The sequence below is a fragment of the Helicoverpa zea genome, chromosome 13, assembly GCF_022581195.2.
Source record: "Helicoverpa zea isolate HzStark_Cry1AcR chromosome 13, ilHelZeax1.1, whole genome shotgun sequence".
In the NCBI taxonomy this organism is placed as follows: Eukaryota; Metazoa; Arthropoda; class Insecta; order Lepidoptera; family Noctuidae; genus Helicoverpa; species Helicoverpa zea.
This window is the reverse complement of record NC_061464.1, coordinates 11,393,958-11,414,758: the sequence shown is the minus strand read 5'-3', so window position 1 is coordinate 11,414,758 and position 20,801 is coordinate 11,393,958. Positions and strand designations below refer to the sequence as shown.

At 36.8% G+C, this 20,801-nt stretch overlaps 1 protein-coding gene across 1 annotated transcript in view; it reads right to left on the bottom strand.

Annotated features, from left to right (window-relative positions):
- Nucleotides 1-413: 413 nt before the first annotated feature.
- LOC124635607 overlaps nucleotides 414-20,801 on the bottom strand; it is a 249,418-nt gene continuing 229,030 nt past the window's right edge. The window contains exons 4-5 of the mRNA XM_047171538.1: nucleotides 2,419-3,873; nucleotides 414-2,076 (exon numbers count right to left, since the gene is read on the bottom strand). Of these exons, the coding sequence (XP_047027494.1) occupies nucleotides 1,004-2,076; nucleotides 2,419-3,850 (2,505 nt within the window). The 5' untranslated portion in view covers nucleotides 3,851-3,873 and the 3' untranslated portion in view covers nucleotides 414-1,003. The remainder of the gene's footprint in view (nucleotides 2,077-2,418; nucleotides 3,874-20,801) is intronic.

The window sequence follows — 20,801 nt, the reverse complement described above, 5'->3', positions numbered from 1 at the left end:
GTTGAAATATGTTGCACATTTATATGTTAACTAAAATAAAAAAACGTTGTTTTGTGACCTCTTTCGTGATATGATTTTTGTATTTCCATTGGTGGTTGAATGAACACAAATGTACTGACTACAAAACAAATATACAGGGCCCATGCAATAAAATATGCTTGGGTTGAGAATAAAATTTGCCTATAGCACCATTAATAAAGTATTACAGATGTGCAACATACAAAAACAAAAACAAATAGAACATAACAAACATGAAACGCTTATAACAAACTATTGACATCATCAACAGAGTAAAAGCGAACATTTGCCTCAGTCTTCTATAAAAACTATGTGAAAATCATTCTAGCAATGTGAGTCGATGCTACTAAGAATGCTTTAAGGAATGTCAAATTATATGTGGTATATGAACAATTTCAAACAAACAAAAACAATTGTGGAATGATATAAATAAAGATTTCTCATGTCTAGCTTGTGTAAAAAGAAATTCAAAGTTCAATTACAGTTACTTTCCTCTTTCTTTCACATTTGAATAATGCATGTTGTGGAACAAAATCTTCGAGCACTGATAGAATCGAGCAAGGCAAAGCTAAAGATGATAAAACTTTTAATTCAGTCGATGCGACGGAATAGTGTCAGCTTCAAACGGTTCATATACCACAAAAGCGTGTCAATTTAGAGTAATCAGTCTTGGAAATTGATGAAACAATCGTCGCAGCAGAAACCATCAAACACTTACCATCCATGTCTTAACCAAAGAGTACCACAAATAATAAATACTTAAAATCAAGATGAACGCGACGTCCAATTGCGTTACAATGATTATAATATTAAAATGGTCCATAATTTTACGCGACAAGTAAAAAATCTAGCACAAATGTCTATTTACAGGAGCACCGCGGAAAATTAATTGTAAAAACACGTCTTTTCACTGATATCGTGACGTAGGTCTATCTCCTCTCACTAAAAGCTCATTGGCACTTTGGTTAACCTTTAGTCTAAACTATTACACTTCCGTACCGTCCTCTCCTTCGTCCTCAAACAGCGGTTCGTTGGGGTTCACTTCTGTACTCGGCTTTTTCTTCGGCTTCGGCGGTGGTCGTGGAGGGATCTTTCCACTCCTGCCCAAAGTCCCCGACTGGTTCAACGAAGTTTCGTTCTTCTTTGCTTCGTCTTTCGATGGCGAAGTCGGCTCCTCCTTGCTATCTACCCTTGGAATCCTTCTGAGCGATCCAGTCTCTGGCTTGCCTCTTCGACTGAGGGTACTACTATCTGACACTTGGGATTGCGCATCGCTTTTATTGTCACTGAACAGTACTTTCCTGGGCTCAGGTTGTGGGGTCGACGTATTCTTAGCTGTCCAGCTCATTCTCGGGTTCACTGGTTCCTGGGGCCCTGGAGTGGAGAGCTGGTGTGACAGCTGAGAGCTGATACTGTTTCTATTTGCTTGCTGTGGGACTGGTGAAGGAGCTGGCTCTTGTTCTTCAATAGGTGCGTAATATACTGGATGCAAGTTTGGGTAGAGCGTCGGTGTAGCTGGCAAGGGTCTGTTCCTCATTGGCGAGAATTGGGGTTCTAAGCCAGTTTTGTTTAATGACAACACCGAACTACCATCGGCCGTAGTCCTAAGCCCTAGATTATCATACAAGGGTTCTTGAGCTTCAGAACTTGGCAAGATATTTGTGCTCGCTGTACTAGACCAGCTAGGGACTCTGGGTCTTCTCGGGATTGTCACATATCCTTGCCGAGGAGTTACGACGGGAGGAGTAATGGGCGCTGTGAATGGAGACTGAGAACGGGAATAAGGCAAAGTTCTGAAGAGGTTTTGGTTGGTCATGCCGTAAATTGGTGAGTGTATTGGACTGATTGGGTTAAGCTGTGGTGGTAGCCTTGTAGTGTCAGGAACAGTCGAAGCGTTGCTGGCTGCTGGTGATATCTGCGCAGCTCTGGGAGGGAACGAGAGAAGATCCGGAGGGTAGGCTCGACCATCGGTGCGACCGTATTCTACATTGAGAGCATCCTGCGACCGTTTGGATGGCTGGTCGAAGTCTAGCGAGCGTTTCTCGTCTTCGTTGTGGGCTGCAACAAAATTATGAATTAAATACGGTTTCGAATAACCCAGGTTCTGAAAATTTAATGTATAAAGCGGTATTCCACTTTGACGATCGATAAAACTAACAGTTTTGTGATTTCAATTTTGTATCAGTTAAAACCAACAGTAAAGCTCAAGCTTATCGGAAGGACAAGTGCGGATTACCTACATAGCTTTATTGGAAAGCTTATCGCTTTAAGTGATTGCGACTATCAGTCGGAGTGACTGAACTTTGAGAATAAGGGCACATTGCTATGGAAACTGATAATTTTATAATTTTTACGTGTGTTTCTAAATTAGGAGCTGGAATTAAAAAAAAATATCCTTACCAAAAACAGAATCATTGTCCAGCAATGTTTTGTTAAGTTCAGACATCTCGGTCGCTCCGCTGGTGATCGATGGAGGTACGTCGTATCGTCTCGGCGGCTTGGTCACTGGGTTTACAGCAGTAATTAAGCTCTTCTCCATCTCAGGAATCACAGACCCCTCAATCAACGCTTCTCCATTAGAATTCTCAGCTTTCTTCTTGTCGGAACCTCGACGTCTACAGCAGCAGTAGCAGAGAATCACCAGAATTATCAACAAGATTGCTGCGGTGCAAGACACGCCAATAAGCACTGGCATCATGTTATTGTCCATTCCTTGGGGAACCACTCCACTTTCAGGAAAGGTATGTGCTACAGCTAAAGTGAGACTTCTTTCTTCAACACCACCGGCATTTTTAGCGACACATAAATAATCTCCATTGTCAGTGCTACCAAGATCTACAATAGTTAGGTTGACCCATTTAGCATTCTCTGTACTTTCCTGTTTGATGTAGTACTTGCGTTCTCCTTGGAATCTATATTCACTGTCTATGATTTGTGCGTTGAGTACCCAGTTTACTTCAGGCGAGGGGTTACCGTTGACTAGACATGAGAGAGTTATGTTAGTATCTGATGTTCGGATAGTTGTGCTAACGGAAGGGTATACGATGCTGGGTTTGCAAGCAAAATCTTTGGAGTCTAGGTCTTTCCAGAGTCTTCCATTCACTTTAGGAGGCTCTACACAAGATATGGGGGATGTGTAGAAGTTTTTGCTGATAACCCAATTTCTAAAGGGTTGTAGGTAGCAGTCGCATCGCCACGGGTTGTCGTGAACGTCTAAGTTTGATAACGATGTCAGTGCACTCAATGTATCAATTTTAAGATATTCCAATTTATTACCATCCAACCTAAGAATATTTAATTTGGGCACGTTCATGAACGTCTTCATTCCAACTTGTACAATTCTGTTGTTGCTTAAATCTACTTTCTGTAGGAACGGTAAATTGTTGAAGAGCCCGTCTTCCAACTTTTCTATACGATTGTCATTTAGTAGGATCCATCTTATTTTAGCAGTCTCCTTGAATGTGTCAGCATGTAAAGTCTTCAAGTCATTCTTTGATAGATCGAGTTCTATCATGATAGCGAGTCCACTTAGACCGCTTCTCTGGATGGTTATTAGTTTACACTCTTTTAGGATGAGCTTCTTTAAGTTAATTAGGCCGACATCTTGGAAGGCGTGTCTTGTCACCTCGTACAGCTCATTTCCTGTAAGGTCGAGGTTTTGTATCTCAGAGCTGAGGTTTCTGGGAATAGCATCTAGATGTGAATGTGAGCAGTCTGCCTGTTTGTTCCCGCTTGCCCAAACGCATTTGCATTCTTCTGGGCAGTTGGTAGTGAAGTCTGCTGCTGCTGTGGCGAAGAAGATGCTTAATAGCATCCAAACTTTCTTCTCCATTTTGAGGTCATGTGCTTTTGAACCTGTAACAAAGAGAAAGGCGTATTAATGTTTGTTTGGTATTGTGGCTGGATTTAGAAGACGTTTGAGCACGTTCGGTAGCTTTAATGGCAACATTACAAATACTAACGCTACCGTTTTATGTATCAAGAGTTTGTACACTCATTATTAGTGTGAAATGTTTTGTTTGATCTTTGAGGAAATAGATTTTGGTATCACAAATATAGCTAAATGCTATTAACAAACCGTAGCGAAAATATTGTTATTCGATATTTAAAACCATCGCTGCTAAAACAAGTAAAAATATCAGATATTCAAGCAGAATTTTTATCGAAGTTATATTTTTCGATATTAGTTAAAAGCCAATTAAAGCTGAACTCATTGTTTGAACGTAAAATTGTTGCTTCAACAAAATTTGATGGAATATATTTTGTTTATACAAAGGTTACATTTCAGGCTATTATTTTTAATGATATACATACGTATGGAACGAAATCTTTCTGTTATATTATATTATTCGTAATTGTGTGTTATTCTAGGTCATGTGTGTTACCCGTTAGCAGATGGAATATTTTCGCATGTATGGCATGATTATATTTAATATTGCGTTGTTTCTCATATAGCTGTGTCCCCTTGGGTGTCGTGATGGCCAGTAAGGATAACTCTTGATGCTTATTTTTAACATCTTTTTATGTAATTATTATAACATCATTGTTGCCTTCTGAGTAAATGGACGTAATGTCCTTATTCCTACTGACCACCATTAACAATCCTGAAAATGATTCGTCTCTGAATACTTTGAAGATAACAATTATTAACATATGTATGTGAGTAAACAAGTCATATTTAAACGTTAAAGCATAACAAGAAAATTTACTATCCCATTAATAACAATAGTTTATATTAAACAAAATTGACGATAATGGCCGGCAAAATATGGAGAATAAAGCTGAAAAAATTAAGATTTACAACTCAATAAGGCTTCGAAAGATTTATCGTAGTCGAGTCTCGTTAGAGCGACAATTTGGACTCGCGATAATTACAGACAGCGAAGTAAGGGCGCGCATAAACTGCCAGCAATTTGGACGTAAGTGCGTTCCACAGTGTGATCTGTACCTTATGTTCCTTTAGGTCACGTGGTACAAGTGAGAAGGAGGAGCGATTTCGATACTTCTGATGTGGGCTCTATGGAACACAGTGATATCAACTGAATCAGCTGTATGCGGTTATATCGAAAGTCGACCCAACTGGGAAAAGGCTAGGCAAATGACAGATGACGTGGGCTGAAAAGATGTCCGGAAAATGATACCTATTTAGAACAAGTTTCCAACCCCGATACAAATCCATTCAATAGTTTTTGCGTGAAAGAGTAACAAACATAACAGACATTCTTGGAAACTTTGATTTGTTGATTGGAACTTGACTGGATTTCCCATATGTCGCTAAGAACGCTCAAATCGCTTTCCGCTCCTAACTTAACTTCCTTAAAACAGTGCTCCAAAACGCCTAAATGTTGAAGCACAGTAAAACTGCCATCTCTTTCTTATGTACAAGTGATATTGCTCTGCTGTGCCCGCGATTTATATGCGTGAAGATACGCCAGACGCCGTCAAACGGCAAATGTGTGTGTTTTAACTTTAACTTTGAAATTTTAACTTACTTTTTTGGCTTTTTTGGCTGCAATAAAGATTTGAAAGTTGATGGTTTTCTTTTCAGGAAGAAGTTGTGTGTGAGTATGAGGCTGTGACAGTAGAGAATAGTCATGAAACAGTAGTATTTTATGAAATCTGTGGTTATACATAAACGTCTGTTTCTTTAAAACGATATTTTACTATGAACTTTTACGTACAATTTTCAAAGTAAACAGTTGTTTTTTTGAAAGTGATCTTGGGCCATAGTCATAATTAAAAGGACCATAACTTGTTTACATCAAGTAAACATATTTTCATCTGTGTGTTCCTCTGTACTAAGTAAAAAAGTAAGTACTGAACAATGCATTTAGACTTAAACAGCCTTACAACAAAAACTAAACATCTGTTGAACACTTGTCAAAAAAAAGTGTGGCTGCAAAACGGCTATTTCAACGTCATAATCTGACATTTTTTAGACAAGTGTTCAACAGACGTTTAAAAGTTTTTGTGGTACGACGGATAATGACGAATTTTTAAAGAGATTTTGAATGATAACATAAACTTTATGTTGGACAGCCATCTTGCATTTTATAACACTACGGATTGAACGCTTGACATTTAATTTCAAAACCAGACAGAACACATTTGTCTTATTCATGCACATAGACTTTACTACAAACATAAAAGCAATATGCTACATATTTTATTTTTAATTTTAGTCTCAGTATAGTGTAATTTGTTAAAATATATCATTGAATAGAGCAGATATAAAAGATATATAGCTATAGGTCATTGTCTTAGGTTAATCCCTACTATCCCTACTAATATTATAAATGCGAAAGTAACTCTGTCTGTCTGTTACGCTTTCACGTCTAAACCACTAAACTGATTTTAACAAAATTTGGTACAGAGATAGAGATTTCATGAGAAAGAACATAGGATAGTTTTTATCCCGGGCTTTGAAGAATTCTCTTGGAAACGCGATATAACCGAACTCTACTTCTTAAATTTTTTAAAATCTGTAATCAAAAATTATTTCATTCAATAACTCCTGTAGATTATATTCAGGTTATAAGCACATTTTATTCGCGAATGCATAAATATTTAATACGAAACGCGAGTGTAAAAGCAAGGTAATTTAATATGGTTGATATTAAGACCATAAAATGCCCCGAAAGCTACGAAATAGCCTAACACAATAATAACATTTATTTGGCTTATATTTAAAGCTTACTTTAATCTATAACACCTACATACAAGATTATCCCTGACAGCACAACTATGATCATAGAATCCATCATCATCATCCTCCTGCCCTTATCCCAATTTTATTTGGGGTCGGCGCAGCATGTTTTCTCCTTCCATACTCTTCTATCTGCCGTCATCTCACAAGTAACATTATTTCTTACCATACCTACTTTCACACAATCCATCCATCTGCATCGTTTCTTTGGTCTTCCTCTTCCACTATATCCGTCCACGTTCATACTCATCACCTTCCTCACAACATGACTCTCATTCCTCCGCATCACATGCCCATACCATGACAGCCGATCATAGAATCCAATCAATTCACATTTTGATGAGCCCAATGATATAAATTCACTATCTAACCCTATAAAGTTCAATACAGCACACAAGTACGAGTATACATGGTACAAAGAGCCAGTGTGTTAACCCTACAATGGACAGTGCCGTCAATGAGGGCCTGTTGTACCGGGGTTACGCTTTTATTGACCTAGCCGAGTTATTTACGGGTTAGGTGACGTAAGTATAGTGTGGATACGGTGGAGTAGGTTTTAGAATTAGATTTGTATTGTGTTCTGATTTTATTGTGGTTTTATTGAACGGAGAATAGTCTATGAATGGTAAATAACTGATATTCAATGACAGAATAGAGTGCATTTCATTGTCATTTCGTGGTATATTTAGTGACTTATTCTATACTCATTGGATATTGGCGATTAGCTGTTTTGCGCCAAACTGACATTTATAATTATGACATTGTGTACGTAGATTTTGAATAGTAAATTAGTATTGCTTGCTTACTAGATCAATCACCTAATCTTTAGTCAACTGCACTAAAATCAGCTTCCTGTGTTAAAGGGTGTAGCCGAACATCCAGTACGCATACCTATAAATAAAAAACATTATGTGAAAGAGAGAAAGTTCCAGTCTTATCCACACAAATCATACGTCTGTCTGATTGCCCCCACATTTAAGCAAGCGTGTATGTTAAATGAATCAATTCTAACTCGTTAGTGTTCGCTGCATACCATAGCATCGCATCATGAGCTCTTGGCATATTTTTTTATAAACCTTAAGTTTTTTTCTTCCTAGACTTTTCCCGACTAAGTTGGTGTCGGTATCTAGTCTAACTGGAAGCTGCTGAGTACCAGTGCGGTACCTATTTGGTGAATTATTTCTAAAAGTTGTTTTGTAACTGCTTATTACGGGTTTGCTAGTGTCAGTTATTGAAGATCGCTGTTTTCACATCTCATCTAAATCTGAACAGCCATTTACTCTGATAGTTCCAATAAATATCATTTCATCCTCTCCTCTATAAAACCTGCTGTGTTCTTCCTTCTGTGCATTGTTCCTATACCAACTGTTGTACACTACTTACATTATTGAATATAATAAACTATTGAGCATTAAAATATTTAATATTTTATTTTACTTTCATTGACATTAAACCCGCTGACAGTCCACACAAAAATGCTGAAGCCTGAAAAAAATGCTGATCCTATCCCCTATATCTTGCCAGACATGTGGTTCCTTACAATTTCGTAGTACTACATAACATGAGGCCTGACTGGCATGAGGTGGTTCCCGAGGCTGGTGATGGCACTGTGCCAGGGAGAAACCCGACTTACTTACATAGGACATACTGGGAAGTAAAGTTTAGAGAAAGTTTAAGTAAATGAGTTCAATTTGGTTTTATATTTGGAGCAAAACATTTGCGGAAGTGTTTGAAATTCAAGAGTGTTCAAGTCGCAACGACATACAATAATTATTATTTCTTGAAATAATTGTAATAAGACCATTTAAAGTTAGAACGTTCCGAACGTCCAACTAAACAATAAAACGATTAAATAAATAATAAAGAACGAAAAGAAGTTCAGTTTGCATTGCCGTTCAAAAAAGCAAAAAAAGGCATTACGAAATGCAACAAGAAATATTATAGAAGCGACACTCGATCTAATTGTTTAAGAAAATTATAAAGTAAATGTGGGATTGTTAACGAGTATAATTAGAAGATGGTGTTACAAGATCAGAATTATTGCGATCCATGATATTAATAAACTGTTTGATTTCTGCTGTTTCTATTCGTAAATGAATTTTCAAAATCGGTTTTGTAGATACAGAAGTCGTGGTGGCCTAGTGGGCAAAGAACCAACCTCTCGAGTATGAGGGCGCGGGTTCGATTCCAGGTCAGGCAAGTACCAATGCAACTTTTCTAAGTTTGTATGTACTTTCTAAGTATATCTTGGATACCAATGACAGTGTTTCGGATGGCACGTTAAACTGTAGGTCCCGGCTGTCATAGAACATCCTTGGCAGTCGTTACGGGTAGTCAGAAGCCAGTAAGTCTGACACCAGTCTAACCAAGGGGTATTGGGTTGCCCGGGTAATTGGGTTGAGGAGGTCAGGCAGGGCAGTCGCTCCTTGTAAAGCACTAGTACTCAGCTACATCCGGTTAGACTGGAAGCCGACCCCAACATAGTTTGGGAAAAAGGCTCGGAGGATGATGGTTTTGTAGATACCTACAACGTCAGAAATCGGCTATATATAGCTTCTGGGGAACGTTTCTATTCTAAACTATTCTTTATTCTATATCACAATAAAATTAAACGTAAATAAAGCAACTCACCCACCGCAGCGATCGATTCTCTCGATAGCCCTGTTAAATTGCAGCGGTATACAATATTATTAACCGCGGCAGACGGAGTTCACAAGTGCTACTTCAATGGACCGGCTACCTATTTTCAAGATAGAACTTTGGTTTGCTTCGAGTGCTAAATTAAATTGTGGGTTTACTAAAGTAGCAGTTATTATTAAAATCAAGCTGCGTCTTTTCAATACCCGAAACAAAAAATTAAGCATTGCCATCCAACGTGGCAATGCTGCCAGCCTCTTGGGTACACTCCCGGTGGGCAGCGATGATGAGTTTTTTGATGCTATGTAATATGTAATTGTTTTTAGTTGTATTTATAAATAAGATTATTTTTAGGTCATGAAAACATGTGTATTACAATAAAATATAATTAAAGGAAAGTAAAATATATCAAAATGACAGTCGAGATCCAAAATTGAACGTGCCTTTCGAAAAACAGACGTTATAGTCTAGAGGTTTAGAATAAAAAAAACCCTCCTAGCTCAAAAGTAACCAGAATTTAAAGTAGTTCATTTGTGCTCAAAAAGCCTTATTTTAAACAATATTTTAATTTTATAATTTCGGTCACGGAACTTCAAGTCCTATGCCTTACTTCAAAGTCGATTACAAAACAAAAGATATTTAGTAAATAATACAGAGTTCAACTATAAACAAAGCTTTAAGTTTTAAATTATAAACTAGTTAAAATTGCTAAACTAAATTAACACGATCATTTACTGTGCAGTTATCACACTATTGTAAAATATTGTTAAGACGTTTAACATCAGATAGGAAGTCGTTAAGGATTGCAGTACAAATTGATCACAGTAAACCCACTTTGCATGGTGTTCGAATGATCTTCTCTTAAAGATAATTTTATTATATCTATCCGTTCTTCTGTCTGTTTTATCCTAAGCCATCATTGAGACTCAAAAATGTTTATTCAAATTAGGCTGATAAATCAGCACTTTCCGAACGTCGGAGCTAAAACGCATCGCTAAACCGTTTTAAATCCATTTGGGTAAAGTTAGCCTTATGTAAAATATTTTGTTATTATAGAATACAATTGTTCTTAGATCGATCCTTTTTTGTATCATCATGGTAAATAATACAAAATAATAAGATTTTTGACTTTGAAACGGTCTCCGAATCTAATTTAAGAAAAGCATGTTTCTCTCTCAAAACAAAATCAAAACATAATATTACCCAACTTCAAACTACACTATTGCTATTTCTTCTGCATTTCCTCTGCATTCTAATTTGCAATATAAAAGCTAATAGTCCAATGAAACATTAACAGTTTCCGATCTACTGGCCCGTTCTGTATCTTATCATTAAATATAACTGCCAATCAGAACTCGTTAAGAACACTCGATATTGTTAATGATAATTTTATATCGGATGGCCGCCATTTTGTTAGGTGATGTCATGAGCACTGGGGATTAGTAGATTGAGTAGAATAAGCAAAATAAAACTTTAGTTATGTATTTTTTTTATAGACAATGGGATTTATGATAAATATTTAATATTTGCTGGGTTCCTTATGGTTTACCTATTTTCCGTGGGAACTAAATAATGATGAGGCATAGCACTGAAAGATTTTTTCAATAAAGTCCAGTTTTTTCTGAGAATATGTAAACAAACTTTTCAGCCTTATAATACCATAACTTCAGCATTACAGAATAAATATATCGTAATCGAATAGTTGTATCGTAAAATTTATCTCCATAGATCAATTCAATTTTTTTATATTTTATATTTTTATATGCTATCTCCTAAATAATAAGTATTAAACATGTTTTTCTTAGAGAAACTGTTAAAAAGAAATAATAAACTAAGTGGTAAAAAACCTTGTAAATATGCATAAATTACTACCAAAGCCACTAGCAAAAGCTAGTTATATTACATAAACAATAAAACAAGTGATTTCTAAATCAACCCTCTGTACTGTACCCACATGTTCGGCTGTCGGAAACAGGGATATAACTCAGTTCCGTGACGTCACTTGCGTTGTGGTGACGTAAATACTGAACTGTCACATGGCTGTCACATCCTATCTGCTTAACCGAGGAGAAAATACCAATTAACTTGCTGAACACTTCTTTGGATAAAGGGGGTGAATGTTAAGATTTCTACTGAAAAAAAAGGTTGTTTTTTATTGCGATTGGTTTAGTTTATTAAGGACTGTGTTTCGGATGGCACGTTAAACTGTAGGTCCCGGCTGTCATTGAACATCCTTGTCAGTCGTTACGGGTAGTCAGAAGCCAGTAAGTCTGACACCAGTCTAACCAAGGGTACCTACTGGGTGGCAACCCAATATTGGGTATTGGGTTGCCCGGCTTCTTTTGAAGTTTGAATAATATTTTTCGATAGAGGTATACCTACCCCGCCGTATTACCCAGGTCCCACTTGTCACGCTTGGTCAAAAGTAGCCTATATTTGAAACTGATGTTCAAGCTATTTTACTGCCAAATTACTTACTTCTAAATAACAATCCGTTCAGTAGTTCATGTGTTTTATTATTCAAACCAACACAATAATTTTCTTATTTATAAAATTAATGAGTGAAATTAGTGTGATGTGTAAAAGCACTGGTACTCAGCTACATCCGGTTAGACTGGAAGCCGACCCCAACATAATTGGGAAAAAAGCTCGAAAAAAAATTATTACAAACTGTATTTTGATTGAAAACGAGATCATATTCATTTATATTTCCCTTCAGCAGAAGTTTCGTTCTCTTTTGTTTCTCTTTAGCCATTCAAATATTCACCACGATATTCTTTCAGTAGAGTTTCAGACTTCTAGGAATAAGGAAATCGGAAAATTGTTGCAATATTGTTGGAATACAAAGAAATCTTTGATTGTTGAAGAGACATTATTGTTGGAAGCTATTTTGAGATCTATTATTTTGTGGTTATTTTTTATACGAAGATTTGAGAATTTAGTACTTTTGGGAACTGTTTCAGGAGATTTTATTGTTTTCAGAATTTCCGCTGTTGCAACAAGAGCAAGTGTTCCGAAAACTTCATTGTGTGCCATTTTTGATCGACACTCAAAAAAGAGTAGTACTAATTTTACTTTCGAAAGCGAGACTAACATAGCCTCCCATTTTTAATGTATTTTGACCTCAAAATCTAATAAAACAATATTTCGGCCACATCTGGGCACTAACCAACAATTGTAGCAAAAATAAAAAAAAACTACCCTTACAAAAGGAACAAGAACTAAGTTGTTAGGAATTATAACAAAAACGATGGAATCGAAGGCGGAAACTTTACTGTTTCATAAATATTCTATTAGTTGGACGAAATCGTAGTTACAGTACTGTATTATAAGAAGACACTGGGATTATTTCTCTATTCTTAGCGTAAGTTCCAAGTTGAATAGCGAATCTGTTATGGTAATGGTAATTATGACAAATTATACGCTTTACCTATATTTATTTTGGCAGTCAAATAATTTTATCATCCTAGGTTGAAAGCTGAAACTCGGCTCCAACAGGTATCTGTGGAGATCTAAGGGGGAGGCCTATGTTCAGCAGTGGACGTCCTATGGCTGAGATGATGATGATGATGAGCTTTTATATACCTATGGCCGTTGCTTTTATATGGCTTAATCATATTTTTTTCTAGTTTTCCGCAGCAGATGGTTTTGATAGCTACTATGAAATATTTCTGTTTTACCGTGAATGGCAACACTCTCACACTTACATAGCTATATACATCACCACGCATCAGAACGTCAAGCGTGATCGAGTGTAATCTAGCATCCGGACAATATTTTTCATAAAATTCCTATACAATAATCCTAAATCCTCTAAATAAAAAAAAAAAAACAAAAGGCATATTTTACGATTCCGTGTTTATAAAACAACCTCTCCGAACCAATTCACGCCTGAGGGTACCCGGTCATGGTTTACGTCCATTAACTAAATCCCCTTTGTTTAAACTGGTATTAATCAGCTTGTTTGTCTGTCTGTCATGTGCATGGTGGTTGTGAGATTGCAGAAATGGGCTTATAATATTAGGCGTTATTATTTATTTAGATTTGATGTATTTAGAACTAGCTGTTTCCATCCATATCTCGGGACATCTTCCCGAAACCAGATAGAGACTAGCCTGTGTGTATGTATGTACCTAAGTCTTTACTCCTACATAGATAACTAAGGCTCTAGACTATCTATGTACACACTACCTTATCTATGTCTATGTAGAAAGTGTTCTTAATGTAATTTTAAGCGTTTCAGTAGTTTCAATGTGAAAGCGCAACTGAGAGAGTTACTTTAACGTTTATAATATTAAGTAGAGATGAGTGTGAAAAGTCACTAATGGAGCCTTCTTTATTTCACCAGCTATAATTTAACTACAAAATCCACTACAAACGCAAATCCACATGAAAACCATTGAATAGCCATCGGAATGACTTCCAATTTCCCCGTTGACGCGTCAATGTAAATCTGGCGCGTTGGGCGTAATGTTCGCGTTATCGAGTCTACGCGACTGAACGCACAGGTGCGCTTGCTGTATGTCGATGATGAGTTTGAGGATATATTACTGGTATAATGTACTGCTTTCCATACCCCTGTCTCATTGGTCTTCTTGTTCTAAGTTGCCTCCACACATATTTTAAGCTAAATTATTAAGTACATCAATTATCTACAATCACACTTTTTCAGAATCAAACTAGGATTAAAATCAGAAGTTTTAAAATTAGAAAGATAGCCACTTTACCATATTCATTATCATATTATCGCATTGCCAAAAAATCAACATTCAACAGTCAATATACTCATTACTGACCATCATAACCAACATAACAACTTATAAAACTTCAATAAAACCACAAAGAAACATTTCCACAATAAACAGGATTATAAGCAGGTAAACTACTCTGTAACATAACTCAGTCTAGAACAAAATTATCGCCCTATTACCGTAGTTTGTTTTGTGACCGCCGAGTCTATTACGATAAAATAAACAGCCCTTATCTGAGGGTAGCGAGAGATCACAAAGATCCTAATGAATATTATGATGATTTTCGTGGAGTTTTTTGAGTGTTTTGTAAATTAATATAAGTGATAAGTGGTAAGCCTGATCTCTCTCCGGTCGTGTCGGATTGCCGTCCCATCGGGCTATGAGACTGAAGGAATAGTGAGTGCACCTGTGACTGCGCTAATGCTCGTGCACTATAACATGTCCTGCGCAGCTGGCTGATCTTATATGAGAACAGCCGCCGTGGACGAAATCGGCCGTGGACGCCATTATTATAAGTGATAATAGATATTCTGTAGTAACATACTATTATGTTGAACATTTTTAGACGAAATAAATATGATCCTTATGTAAAACTTGCGAATTCATGCAGTTAAATACCTACGCACCTCGAAAGGTACCACAACTGGATGTTTAAGCTATATTAACACGCTTTTTTAGAGTATAGTTTCATCGAAATCCGTCCTGCAATTTTTGTGTGAAACTATACCAACACACATTTTTCAGATATTAAATGATTCTAGACACATCATAAAGCGGAAACTTTCTTTTTACAAGAACATTTTTTATAGTTGCATAAAAAATAGTCTATACTGAAAATGAAAGGCCATGCGACTAGCTTAAACACAACAAAATACGCTAAAACAGACCTCTTAAACATTTCAACGAGTATCTACACTACTTTTCCTCACATACCCACAAGATAAAGAGGCGTCTCCGACTGCCAGAATTCCCGCAAAATGAGGTTCTCGCAAGATAGAACAAGCTTACAGGATCGGCCTCCCAAATAGATAAACATAGTATTTTTACGCGGATTCACTCGCTCTATTGAGTCGGCTGAAGGGTTTTGGGCGTTCCTATGTCAATCAAACGCTTGGTAACGATAGAGGAGGTTGAGGAAAATGGTACAATGACGTAGTAAAATGTATGTTTGATTTTTATCAGTTTCTGCACTGTTTTTTGTGGGTAGAAACGGGAACTTTGGTTGCGTTATCTTCGTATTAGGAGTTGTTAGGTGTACTTTTGAATATTTAATGATCTATTTGCAAAAAAAACACCTAGATTTTACAAAAGCGTCAGTTTCTATCGCTTCCTAAAGAAACCGCTTCTGGTACCAGAATAAAAAGTAGCCAATATGTTATGCTGTTTTATAAGAAATATTATTGTCAAGTTTCGTCATAATTCGCTCGGCTGTTCACGCGATAACTTGTTACAAACACATACTCAAAAACTGTCACCTCTATAATATTAATGTGATATGTACCCGGTTTTCCGGCTGAATCCGGTTAGACTGAAAGCCGACCCCAACATGATTGGGAAAAGGCTCGGAGGATGGATGTACTTGGTTTTAACAAAATTAAGCTTTTTCAGTACGTGGGTGGTAATTATATTGAAATGGCAACACAATTTTAAATTACATTTTAGTAAAGGTCACAGCTATATTGTTTCCCATTGAAATTATACGGTGGACACAAAATAGGTGTCCTAAATACCATGAACTTTGGTATACAGTTAAAATAACTTACCTAACAATAAAAGTAGTGAAAACCTTTTTAATTGTAAGAATGGAAATTCATCATCCTCCGAGCCTTTTCCCCAACCATGTTGGGGTCGGCTTCCAGTCTAACCGGATTTAGCTGAGCACCAGTGCTTTACAAGAAGCGCCTGCCTATCTGACCTCCTCAACCCAGTTACCCGGACAATAGGAATGGAAATGTACCTATACTGTTATTTTCTACATGATCGCCTTCGTACAAATGTAAATATGTATGTTCACAATACCATTTAGAAGATATGAGCTTTCAGCGATTTGATCCAGACAGAAATATCTACAAAATTGGTTATTAAAAACTTTTACGTACAAACACTGTTAGCCAGCGGTTATATCGGAAAATTTAATATAAAGAGTATCAGTTTATTTAAGAAAATCGTGAACCACGTTATAAATAGTCCATTTATGATCAATTTCGTCTTCAATAAATTGAAACATAATTGCTTTTAAATATTCAAGTTTGGTATTAATATTTGGATATTAATAGCCACAAAATGACGATCCTTAAGTTAAATAAAATATAAATATCTTTAAAGAAAAGCGTACGGAAATTTACAAAAAGATGAAAGAGGATAATTCAGTAAATATTGTCTTATTGGAGGTTATTTCTATACATTCTAAGTTCTTATGACTGGAAATTTTTCCTTAAGGTCTTTAGTTGTATGTGTCCTGATGAGGTAGACCTCTTATAGACCGATATTTCTAGCAATTATATCTCGTTCCCAAAGCCTTGCTATAATCTGCCGGTCAAGTTTACTCAGGTCTCACATTAATTGTAGTTACAGCTTACGTTAATAAGACCCATCAACTCATTTACTACTTGAATTCTACGATGTTTTTCTTTGCCTTCAGAATGTGCAATAGCTTTTTAGTAAAACTATATATAGTGCCCAAAAATCTTTTATAAAACCGTAGATATTTTCATTATTTAAACGTATATCTGCATCATTATTCAGACAAAAAAAAAACTTGACAGATCCCAATAAATTGTAAGTTTCCTGTTTAAGATGCAGCTTAAATCCTATTTTAAAATTTCATCTCTTTTAAGAAAACGAACCCACAAAAATGTACTACTGCTATAAAATTCGTGACAAAAACTTGGAAGGGAGCCTAATGACATGGCTGAAACTATAACAAGCTTTCTGCTTACCCTCTAATTACTGAAAGCATGAATGAATAGCGTTCAACCGGCCGTGGACGTTGTAAAATGGCTGGTTTCTGATTTCTATGGCTTCACCAATGAGTTCAGAATAATTTTCGTTTCCAATGATTTTGTGTGTTTTGACCTGTTTGTCGATTTGTATAGTTTTTTTGTAAAATGGCTTTAACGTGTTAATCAGCTTTAATTTGCGGGTAAAAAACTTGAGCCTATTTTCAGATGACGCTTGAGATAAAACAATTACAATATGCAGAAGAATAACACATAAAAAAATAGAAAAAGTGTTCAAATTCTGATAACAGTCTGGGTTTTTTCCTTGAGTTACCTATAACCTAAGTAGTCAACTGCCTCGTTGGTCTAGTTGTCGCAAGTGTGGCTGCTGAGCACGAGGTCTCGGGTTCGATTCCCGAGTCGGGCCGAAATCGCTTTGTGGGTTTTAGAAGACTTTCACAAAGCAGCCCGAAGCCTGGAAGTTGGTGATTGATTCACCCGTGCATCGGAGAGCACGTAAATGTCGGTCCTGCGCCTGATCTCTTTCCGGTCGTGTCAGATTCCCGTCCCATCGGGCTATGAGAGTGAAGGAATAGTGAGTGCACCTGTGTCCAAGCAAATGCTTGTGCACTATAATATGTCCTGCGCAGTTGGCTAATCTCCTTACATGAGAACAGCCGCCGTAGCCGATAATCGGCTAGGAGGACATCATCATCATCAGTCATAACATAGATGTAATTTAGAAGATTAATCAGACAGACAAAATAACCTAAATTCAAAACAGACGTCTTAATTTTAATTATGTCTAACCCTCAACCTGTCTGAAAAGGCTGAAAATTGTAACATTCTCCGAGGTGTTTCAGTTTTCAGTAGGCTGAGAACAATCAACCTTAAGGGCCTTGGGGAAATCTTGGGGTCTTTAAAAAGTAATGATAGGGTGATTTCTCATGGTATTCTTTGCTACAGCCAGGGGTCGGTTTAACAAAATGCAAAAATACAAAGTTTGGAGTCCGTCTATTGTTAACTGGGTAATATGAAAGGACATAACATTGGAACAGATTTAAATAAAATTTAGATTCAGAGAAGATTTTTTTTTTCAGATTATAGCTGACACCGTGACACCTGGCTGAAATCGTGGGAAATATATAGTAGGAGGTATTCAACAAGTAAAAAAATACAGATTTCCAAAATGATATAACCAATCTCATGTTACATTTCACGCAAAAAATGCACGCGCAAATTAGGCTTCGTTAGTTCGACACAAAAACACTTTTTTGAGCAATTTCATTTCTTTATTGCGAACATTTACAAGTAAATTATCATGTTTAGGGTCCGTTGGTATCGGATGCGTACCGAAGTACCCAATAGCGGATATCGGAAAGTCGTCAGGGCAGAATCGTGATCATTAATTGGGAGGTACCCCTATAAGGACACGTTTCCATTTTGTCATGACATCAGTCAGATAGTCGTGCTATTTAAAAATAATGTGCTCAAGAAGACGTTTTTTTGCTATCCGTAATATACGCTGGTTTGAAGATTGCTTGCATTTACCAGTGCCAAAATGTAACCGGCTAGTTTTTAACCGACTTCCAAAATAGGTCAGGCCTTTCTTATCGTCCCACTGCTGGGCTGTGGCCTCCTCTCACACGGAGAAGGATTGAGCGTTAATCACCACGCTTGCTCAATGCGGGTTGGTGATTCAACGTTGATTGATTTGATTTCCAAAATAGAATCAATTTTTGTTGATGATTATCTCAGCACACGATAACAGCGTTAGGTGCTCTCATAACACTTTTTGGTAGGTATTGAAAACAGATTATCAAGAAAAGACGTAGAATTTAAAATGGGACGAGAACAGGATCCCAGGAACGATAGTCATTATCTCCCGAGCCTTTTCCCAACTATGTTGGGGTCGGCTTCCAGACTAACCGGATTCAGCTGAGTACCAGTGTTTTACAAGGAGCAACTGCCTATCTGATCTCCTCAACCCAGTTACCCGGACAATAGACGCCCGACAACAAATGACCGGCACGACATTGGAAACGCATCCTAACAAGCGGTTAATGACCGAGATTGTTATTTCGGGGATAATAAGTCATCTCTGGAAATGGAAAATGTTTAGTGCCTGTTTTTATCTAGCTCATTGATTTACTAGCAACAGATATTGGTATAGCTATGGCAAGTTCATGAAAGACTAAAGGCTGAAGAAGGATGCTTCAAATTAAAGCTCAACTATTTATAGAAGACTAATACTAAATATGAGAATGAAAGAGAGAGTGGAGGAAAAAGGTCCTTGTTTTTCGTTCTGTATAGCTTTGATAAGTAAATTAATTTTCCTACAAATAAATAACTCAATGGCTAAGGTATCCTATTGACAAGAAACCACCGCAGTTAGACACATTTATTTATTTCATAAGCCTAAAAAGAAAGTCCGAAATCCGAAATTGTAGCAAGTCTTTTCACGACCTCTTTCAAGATCAAATCTGTCTTAGTTACCTAATTCAACAGTATATCAAGTTCGTAATATCTTCTATTTGAACTAGAATTCCCAGGGCGCAATTCTTGCTGAAAACCTAAGGCTTGCCTGTCAGTTGTTACGTGTAATACATCTAGTAAGAGTAATGGATCATACAACCTTTGTACTGTGACAGCCTGTCTGTAATACAATTGTAAGAAATATTATACAAACGTATGTCAAAAGACCTATTTTCACTCTGAATATAGGACACTTACGTCCTTTTATTAATGTTTGTAGTTCGTAAAAAAAAATTGTGTTTGATTACACTGCAAACTAAACAGTCGACCGACAATTGACCGTTATTTGTCAAAAAAAAATATTAAAGACCGGCTAAACAGTTCATCTTTGTAATGTGCCATTCATCTTCATACCGATTTATGACCCCAAACAAACTATCGCGCGACTAAAAGTTTACAGTTTGCCCACTAAAGCTTAACGTCAAAAAACGAGAAACATTTTCACTCAACATGATATTCGCGAGAAAATCCCAAAAAATAACAAATGGCGACCATAAGGTCGACGCGAGGGTAAATTCAAGGCATTCACGCCCAAGGCAAGATAAAAGACGGTGGAACCGACCGGAAGATATGACCTATTATAAACATGTACGGGTTTCCTTGTAAGGACTCAACTCGTATTTTTCTCGGAGCCTGCAATTTGTATGAAAAGTTAAGGAAAACAATTGAACAACACACAGTCCTTGCGAACATATTACTTCCTAAAAAATGTCTATGGAGTTTCTTGCCGGCTTTTCTCCATGAGACCAACTGTTTGGAACCGTGCAACTAATGTGACGTTTTATAAGGACCTTCAATGGCCTATTTGGAATAAATACATTTGACCTTGACTTCGATACCAGACGTAAATAAAAGATCAATTGTATAAGAAATCGTAACTTTAGAGCTTCACCCAGACTGAAACCCTTGAGTACGAATTCTTGCAAAGTAAAATTGCGAATACCACTTTCGAAAAATGTTGTAATGTAATGAAAAGCTCTTTTTGAACCAGATGGCAACAAAAGTCGTGGCTAATGTGAATGGAGCTATAAGATGTTGGCAATCACACCCTTTGTACATATTTTAATGGAAAAAAAGGATCAGTTGTTTGGCCCAAGTAATGGAAATAAGAGGTTTCGATATCAAATGGTATTTTTAACTGCTAGATACTTAATTACTTTTTTTCTTACCGAAATATGATAATGCAATAATCCTATGTCCTGCATAAATATATGT